We start from the raw sequence: 8,975 nt of genomic DNA, 5'->3' as shown, positions 1-8,975 counted from the left end.
AAAAAAAAGGCACCACCAGCCAAGATATTTGCACCAACAATGAAGCCAATTGCAATTGGTGCAATTATTCCAATGTTACCCTTCTTTGGGTCCCAAATGTCATCACTATCTCAAAGACCAAGGCATTTGCTGCTCCAACCCCAGATGAAAGTGCAAATGCAGATGTTTCCTGCAATAGCATGAATAAAAGGTTTCCTTAAATTTAGCACGAAAAGGGAAACATTAATGATCACTAGTCAGAAGGAAAAAAAATTGTTAGAATTACGGCTGAAAAATTTGCTTATCATTTTCAAAAAATGTAAATTTCTTTAAAATGGACTTAATTTTAAAAATATAGGTCTAAGTTTTTTTTACAGGTTGTGAAAAATAGTCTTTCATCCTCTTTTGCATTTCATAGGTTACAAAAAACAATATTTTTTTCTGCTTTTTAAATATTGAAAAGGTTCAACATATAAAGAGTTATGATAAATTAACTTGTATGCAATAAAAATAATAAAATTTATAATAAAAAATTATAAAAACTTAAATAAATAGAAACAAAATAAAAAAAATAAAGGAGAGTATAATTAAAATTAATTAATATTAATTATAATTATTTAGCATATTTGTATATTTATTATAAAATATTACGTTTTTATTATTTTTTTTATTCTCATAAGCTTATAAATACTCTTTTTATATTATATTATTCCACACAACTTAATCAAAAACCTTTTTTTTTCTTACCTTTCTAACGGTTTATATAGAATTGCCTATGCCATTTATTAACTTAACTTATCAAAATGACATACGAGAATGAGAAAGAAAATGAAAAATATTACTCTATTTTAAATTATACAAGAGCATTAAATATTCTTATTCTAATAAATATAAATATATTCTACAATCTATATATATTAGAGTACTTAAAGAGTACTTAAAGAGAACAATTTTGATACTTCAGGAGTACCTATAAAGTACCTAATTAATAAGGTAAAATATATATTAAATTTAAATAATTATATATTCTAATTCTTGTAATACTATTTAATATATAACTTTAATTACAATTACCAAAGATTGAGGTAATATCTTTTTCAGTTATCTTTACGAAAGTTAAACACATCCAAATTCTCCTATATGAAAAACTTGATTCGAATCTAAATGTATAGTGACATTTGGAGAAAAGTGAAATTTTACAGTAGGAATTTTTTTTATTGTATCTTTGAACTTTACATATCACAATAATTCATAATCAAATTTTAAGGTAAATTTCATCCTATGTTTACTCTCTTCTTTTCTCTTTGACATATCTAGTATAATATTTTCGATGAAAATATTCTTAATATTAATGTAATAAGATGGATGACGTTGTGATACCAAGATAAAACCGTCAGAGAGCTCTACTCTATAATGACATGCGAATTTAAAATACTTATTTATTCCTCTAAATTTTACCTTTAATGAAGGATGTTCAATTCAATAGTTACAGTCAAAGATGATTTTTTTCTAATTCTAAAAGAGTATCTGTATTTATTATTTTAACCCAAACTTTATCATTAAAAAAAAAGTTATTTGTAACTAAGGTTATATACTAAATAATATTACAAGAGTATCCATACCTTGTTAATTAGGTACTCTTTAAGTACTCCTTAAGTACTTTGTGTATATAGATTGTTAAAGTATCTTTATTAGGATAAGAGTGTATAATACTCTTGTGTATATATGAATGATAATAATAATAAAGATAACGAATTTTTTTATTGTTCAACTGTCTCTTTTCATAGTCTCCTTCTCATATAGTGCTTGTTCCACTGTTTTACTACTTAACTCTACAGGTTTGAACAGAATTTTGTCAATATTATTAGAGTTAGTAGTTGGGAGTTAAGTTAGTATCGACTAATAGTTAGTAGATGAATATTTATGATGTTAGTTGGTAGGAAAAGTATATGGTACCAATATATTATCTGCCAACTTATTACCAATAATAATTAATTGGTGAATTCTACCAAACTCCCTCTAAAATAACATGTAAGTTACCCTTCATGATGTGTCACATTTTAATTGGTCATTACTTAACTGTAGTTGGGTTATTTTGTAATTTATTATTTGAGATGGGTAATTGTATAATTTTTTAAAATATTAAAATTCTACCTCATTAATTGAAGCACGTTCTCACACAATCTCTTTCTACAGTGCATCATTTATTAATGGGTCATTGAATTTCCATGGCTCGTAACTTCCTTGTTCTTCCCAGTATAGCCAACGCGGACTTCATTGCTATCTCTTGTCCTCTCACTCAATCCCCATGAATCACTCTGTTAGTTCGGTTATTAAATTTTTTCATTAAAAAAATATATATTTATTTAATTACAAGATGGAATATATATTCATATTTAAAATATAATATAATAAAATAAATCTATTTAAAATAAAAAAAAAAAAGAGATTGAGTGAGAGGACATGAGATAGCAATGAAGTCGGTGCTGACTATGGTGCTGACTATACTGGGAAGAACGAAGAAGTTATAAGCCATGGAAATTCAACGACTCGTTAAGGAATGATGCACTGTAAAAAGAGATTGCGTGAGAACGTGCTTCAATTAATGGGGTAGAATTTTAATATTTTAAGAAATTATACAATTACCCATCTCAAATAATAAATTACAAAATAATCCAACTATAGTTAAGTAATGACCAATTAAAATGTGACACATCATGAAGGGTAACTTACATGTTATTTTAGAGGGGGTTGGGTAGAATTCACCTAATTAATTACTATATTTTAAATATATGTATAAGGAGACACATCCAGAAAATTATATATATATAAAGACACTTCCATTAGACATAGCCTTAAAAAAGACATTTTTGTTAGACACATTCACAAAGACATTTCTGTTAAACACAATCATAAATAAGAGTTGGCAGAAGTTGACAAAAATACTGTTGGTAACGTAGCAAGATTGTAGTTGGTAATATCCTAGAGTGACTCTTGTATCATGTAACAACAATTTTAATACAACAACTTCAACACAACAACTTCATACATAATATTATCCAAAAATTAACATAGTATCGAAGCCGGAACCATGGTATCCTTTTTGAAGAGGATAAACTATTTGTCTTTCTAAAAAATCACCGTACTTCTTCGTCAAACCCAAATAATCAACATCTAGTGTCTTCTTTCTCTTTAATGGCAGAATTATCTTTGTATCAGAAAATTCCATTAGCCCTTTCTATATTAATCCTAGTAAAAATCCAACCTCTATCCTTGTCACTCCTGTCCTCAATGACAGTAATGATCACTCATGGTGTCGATCCTTTTCTATGGCCATCATCTCCAAAAACAAATATGGCTTTCTCACTAGTTCTATTCCTTCTCCTCTAAACTGATGATCCTCTATTTTTAATATGGGAGCATTGTAGTCTTGGCTATTTCATTCACTCTCTCCCTCTATTCCTTCTTCCTCTATCAAGAACCACCTCATGTCCACACTTTTTCTCCCCCTCTTTACCTATCTGTTCACTCTGCTAGCGGCCACCATGCACCGTTGCAGCGTCTCCGATATCCACTTTCTTCTCCCCTTTTTTTCTTCCTACTCTTTCATGGTAATCTCACTCTTGTCTCACTCTCACAGAACCAGAGCATAAGTCGTGTTCCTTCTTTTTGTCATGATCAGAATTGCAGCTCACGCCGCACCTCTCTCTTCCTTTATCTTTGTCTGCGTCTTGCACCACATGCCTCTTCCTCTGCGTTACCACGTTGCATGCCTCTTCCTCAACCATCTCATCGAAACTGGTCGAAGTTGGAGATTATTGACATCTTCCATCTATCATCTTACGGCACATATATTAAAATATTTGTTGTTAGTAGTTGAGAGTTAAGTTAGTAATAGCTAATAATTTGTAGATAGATATTTATGAAATTAGTTGATAATATCTCTATAAATAGAGTGACTCTTGTATTATGGTAACAACAATTTTAATATAATAACTTCATATATAATATTATCTTTTTATTCTAATATTCTCCTATTACATTCAAATGATAAACTATGAAGTCGAATACTATGTTCTCAAGGAAATTTCTTTTAAAACTAAACTCAATATAGCACACAAGAAGGTTAGAAGTAATAATTAACTGTGGTAATTTTTTTTACTGAGATTTATTATTGCTTAATAGCAGAATTATAAGTGTGATATAACTTTTTAAACTTCCAAATCAAAGTTATTTGAACTAAGATATACCTTACTTCAAGTTTCAAGGCTATAATGGTAGAGGAGCGTAAAAATTTAATCACTTATTGTAAATAATCTTAAAATTAAGTCGAAAATCTGCATTTATTATCACTTATTTGGTTTAGAATTTTCTTATAGTTTATTTGAAACTAGTTTATTTTAATGGTTATAATCTTCAATTTTCTATGTGTTTGATTAACATACATTTGAACTTTGATTTAGGTCTTGCTATTGATTATGGTTGAATTTTAAATTATTATTTGGAGTAAGTTTGATTATAATTTGGAACAAATTATTTTTATTTTTATTATATAAAAGTTGATACAAATATATTATATATAGAATAAGTTTTTTTATAGGAAGATACATTTGCATAATATAATCAAATTCAAAGTTTCTACATTGAGAAAACTATAAGACACAAGCTTGTACATTTTGGTAGCTATAAATATAAGTATATAACATTATCTTTAAGTTGGTCTGATCAGCATTAAATGATACAATAGTCATGATTTTTTTTTTCAGCATAAAAATGAAGAAAAAAAATTATTGCTAACTTGTTGGTTCTTCAAATCACTTTTGTCCAGCCAAATAGTCAAGTTCAGCATAGCAGATTAGAAAATAACCTTAACGATTTATTCACTAGTTAAACAAAATATTATATTCCAATTTCTCAAAGCAACTTGAGCATTGGAACCAAAGCAAGTTGAATTTAGTATGGTTTCTATTATTAATATCATTAGATTAAGACCCACGCATGGTGGGAAAAACTAAATTACTTATATAATATAAATTTAAAAGTGTTGTATTATTTAAAAATTAATTAGATAATATATAAATCAATATTAAATATAAATTCGTTTGTAAAAAATATTTGTAAATTAAAAAAAGGGTTAGAAAACTAATTGAAAATAAAACTACAATAAATATAGTATAAAATTATAAATAAACTTTATTAATCATGATATATTAAAATGTATATCGAGTAAGAAGATGTTGTTTGTCAAAATTAAATGTGTTTAAAAATATTTTTGACAATTTATTTGAGAGATTAAAAAATAGAGTAATAGTAGCAAGAGATCGGAAGGATATTAAAATGTTTATTGTAGACCAAATAATATACACTTTAAATACTTGTAATTGAAAATTGTCAGTATTATAGTTTTAATGTAAATATTAATTACATTCGACCGCTACTTTTTAATTCAATTGAATAATAATACATATTAAATTTAACTTATTATTAAGAGGATTAAAGTTTTATATCGTAAAAGTTTATTATCTTTTATATTGCAAAATTGTAAAATTATCATCTATACAAAAATTGCTAGCGTGGCACGATTATAGGAACTAATATGACACAAATTTATTTTATATATAATAAATAAATTTGTATCAACTTGTATATAAAAAGTTTGATTATGTGTATTTGGATTAGCATTTGATAAGTGGCAGAATAAAAAAAAGCAACTATTACAGAATTCTCAACACAATTTTTTTAACACCATATTCCTCTTGATGTCGAATTTTTGCTAAATTTACTTTTAATAACAAATTATAAATATTTAAAATTTATAATTTTTATATTCTAAATTAAATATTAACTATTTAATTATTTTTTACAATTAGAAGGTACAACAATGGAAAAATCCTCTAAGTTAGTACATATAGTAAGAAAGCAAAGTTAGTTCTTCTTGTATATTCAAAGAGATGGAGCTAAAAAGCCCCACAAAGTCCCATCAATATTTGTTTCTTTCACAAAGTGCAGGCAACTATCAATTATCATTTGCTCAAATTATTTCAGCTACCCTACAATTTTAAGCAACAATCTCAGACCCTCAGTGAAAAAGAAGAAACAAAAATATTGTTAAACATATATTGAAAGGACAAATTTGATATTCAAGATATCTTTGAATCATTCAAATCCTTTTTCCAGGAAATAGAAATTATGATATTGAAAATGAAACTAAGAATACAAAGTTAATGCAAGATCCTACCCCTTTTTTTAGTGCAATGACTGCCAAATTATCTCCTCCATTTCAAAGCTTCAATGCAAATTTGTGAATAGTCATAAGCTATGCTTTCATTGAAAAAGGGAGAAATATTAAACAGTAAATTATTCAGCACTTAGTAGCCTTTTAGCTACTATTGTGCTTTCAACAAAATGAATTTGCTAAGGTCAACAATCACAGCTCACAACTAAACCAAATTCTCTTAAAAAGCATAAATTCCTTTTCTTTTGGGAAGGATTTTAAATGCACATTTCTTAAGCAAGAGAAAACATAATAATTGAGCATCAGAAACCAGAACCAGTCATAAAACCATGTATATGGCTAATCAAAAACAGTCAGTCACATGAAATAAAATCAACTGATTGACTGTTTGTAATAATCATTAAAAAGCAATTGTTATGATTATCATCATAACAGTAATGATGACTAACTAAAAAAGAAAATTGGTATCACAGTAAAAAAAAATAAAACAATCTATTTCAAAACACAATGTGCATTTAGATAAGATCAGTCATGAAGAAGTAACTATTAGATATTGAAATATACCGGTGTGAATATACTTCAATGCTTGGAGTAACTGGTAAAGGAAAAATTGACGGTGCTCCTTTTCAAATCATCATTGGCTTTAATGACTTGATGCAGATCCGACTACATGAGCTCGAAAACAACATAAATGTCCTTGAACTCCCTCCTAGAAGGAGGCATCATGACATGTTTGATTTCAACAATATCAGGATGTCGAAGAAGTCTAAGCAGCTTTATCTCCCATAGAATGTGTGCAACATCAGATATGTGCTCAAATATATCATAATCTTTGGTGGCTTGAACATACAACACCATAGCTTCCTTTCCCAATGACTTCTTGAATTTTGTACCCATCTGGCATTGCCATAATAGGAGAAAAACTCCATTTCAGTTTAACTCAAAGATAATCAGGCTCTTCCACAAATCAAAATCAGGATAATCCAAAATTAATTCCAATCAAGCTGAGGCTATAATAGGATTGCAAATTTCATAAGGGATTAATAGAAATTACAACCAAAATGGTAAGTATTATTGGCTGTCTAGAAAAATTAAATTGGAGATATCTCAGAGCTCACCAATAAAGTTAATAGAAATAATACAAATTTGTACGTTTGTTAAAATTTACATACATGTTTGGGCGCCATTATTTTGTTAAAAAAAGATTTTTTTCAATGAAAAATGATTTTTTTTTTTTTAACGTGTTTGGCAAATTTCTAGTAGTAAAAGTAAAAGCACTAGTAAAATAAAAAAAAAGATCTTTTTCGAGAAACTGTGATTTACATCTATTTTTTAAAAGATCTTTTTTTTCTTAAAAAAATGTTTTTCATATAATAAATAAACAAAAAAGTACTTTTATATTGTTATACCCAAACATAATTGATAGATAAAAAGACTTTTTTACATGAGATTTCCAAACATAAAATTACTTTTACTTAGATCTTTAAAAAAAAATAACTCGAAAGAGAAAAATTGTCTCAATACAACTCCTCACTCCAATGTACTATATTAACATCCCCTAAAAGCAGCAGAAAATTTAGCATATAGAATAACAGAACCATTAAATATATATATATCAAAAGCCACATCTGATGCTAAATCGATACAGAAATCAATAAAGGGAAGAAATGTACATAAAGAGAAAAATAAAAAACTATAAAGGGAAGAAATGTACATCAAAGTTATACCAGAATACATGAGAGCATGTGAGGTGAATGAGTTGTAAATTTTATTAGATAGCATAGATAGATGGATATATTAACAATAGGATTCAAAAGTAGAGTAAGCAACTAAGCATGAGTAACAAAAAGTGCAGACATTTAACATAATAACACACTTTAGGAGGCTTCTCCTTTGGAGTCTTGTTGGAATGGCCTTGACGACGGGGCGGTAAACTGGTCCCTCGTAGTTCTTCTTCGGGATTCCTCGTCAAATAGCCCGAGGACAATCAGTTCTGATCGTAGTTTCGTCACATTTACTGCAAGCTCTATTTCTCGACGAGGAGGGTAGAGAATTTCGGGCCCCCGCACCTCATCTTTCCCTTTCCCAGAAATCTCAGACTCCACCGATGCCATCTTCGTCACAGTAAGTAAAGTAAGATTAGGTTATATGTTAGGGCTATTCAATTAACAGCACCGTAATCAAATTGAAAGAAAAATTATTCATCGTATAAGCTTACCTTATTTGGAGTGTTGTTGGAATGGCCTTCAAAGACTCCTCGTTTTTCGTGCGCACGTTCTGGTCTTCGACGACGGAAAGGCCCACCCCTTCTTCTTAGGACTTCCTCATAAAGTTGCCGCAGCTCATCTTTCTCTTTCTCAGAAATCTCAGACTCCACCGATGCCATCTTCGTCAGGGAAGATTAGGTTATATGTTAGGGCTATTCAATTAGCAGCACCGTAATCAAATTGAAAAAAATTATTCATCGTATAAGCTTACCTTATTGTCGTCGTCAGTATTCACGAGAGGCAGTGACTTCTCTTCCTCCTTCCTACCATTCTCATTCTCACAAGCCATTTTGATAAGTCAGGTTAACAAATGACACCGCCAATTCTATATAAACAACGCAATTTTGGGGTTTTGGGCTCTTATCTTAGCGCATGTCTTTCTAGTTTCTACTCAATTTCTCTCTTATACTCACTCCTTTAACTATAACAAATTAATTACAATAATTATTTAATTTGGCTAAAATAAATAAATTAATTTATTGTTTTATTGTTTT

The 8,975-nt window shown here is 28.6% G+C and overlaps 3 protein-coding genes across 4 annotated transcripts in view; 1 reads left to right on the top strand and 2 right to left on the bottom strand.

The window, feature by feature from the left end:
- The window catches only part of LOC107629136 (aquaporin TIP1-1), a gene marked incomplete in the record, with an annotated part of 28,688 nt that overhangs the window by 3,153 nt on the left and 16,560 nt on the right, over positions 1-8,975 (bottom strand). Inside the window, 1 exon segment of the mRNA XM_016331841.2 lies at positions 123-169. Within this exon segment, the coding sequence (XP_016187327.1) occupies positions 123-169 (47 nt within the window).
- Positions 1-8,975, top strand: part of LOC107629135 (very-long-chain (3R)-3-hydroxyacyl-CoA dehydratase 2) — a 30,748-nt gene that overhangs the window by 6,419 nt on the left and 15,354 nt on the right. The window lies entirely within an intron of this gene.
- LOC107629137 lies at positions 6,761-8,856 on the bottom strand. 2 transcript variants are annotated; one of them, XM_021117824.1, is made up of 4 exons: positions 8,693-8,856; positions 8,433-8,600; positions 8,091-8,328; positions 6,761-7,111 (listed from the first exon to the last, which is right to left on the bottom strand). In XM_021117824.1, the coding sequence occupies exons 1-3, from the start codon at positions 8,768-8,770 to the stop codon at positions 8,092-8,094; spliced, it is 483 nt and encodes a 160-aa protein (XP_020973483.1). In that variant the 5' UTR covers positions 8,771-8,856; the 3' UTR covers positions 6,761-7,111; position 8,091. The 2 variants fall into 2 exon arrangements, with proteins under 2 accessions (XP_020973483.1, XP_016187328.1); XM_016331842.2 differs by lacking the exon at positions 6,761-7,111 and having other exon boundaries at positions 7,961-8,328.

This window comes from Arachis ipaensis, chromosome B03 (genome assembly GCF_000816755.2).
Source record: "Arachis ipaensis cultivar K30076 chromosome B03, Araip1.1, whole genome shotgun sequence".
Taxonomy (NCBI): Eukaryota; Viridiplantae; Streptophyta; class Magnoliopsida; order Fabales; family Fabaceae; genus Arachis; species Arachis ipaensis.
The sequence above is the reverse complement of the archived record's forward strand: the minus strand, read 5'-3'. Positions and strand labels throughout refer to the sequence as shown.

What these genes read in the sequence shown, in the direction of transcription:
- LOC107629137 (XM_021117824.1), bottom strand. Translation starts at nt 8,770, where the DNA reads ATGGCTTGTGAGAATGAGAATGGTAGGAAGGAGGAAGAGAAGTCACTG. An exon ending in ATACTGACGACGACAATAAG is followed by an intron (nt 8,601 to 8,692) that starts GTAAGCTTATAC and finishes TCCCTGACGAAG; the next exon opens with ATGGCATCGGTGGAGTCTGA. An exon ending in CCAACAACACTCCAAATAAG is followed by an intron (nt 8,329 to 8,432) that starts GTAAGCTTATAC and finishes ACTGTGACGAAG; the next exon opens with ATGGCATCGGTGGAGTCTGA.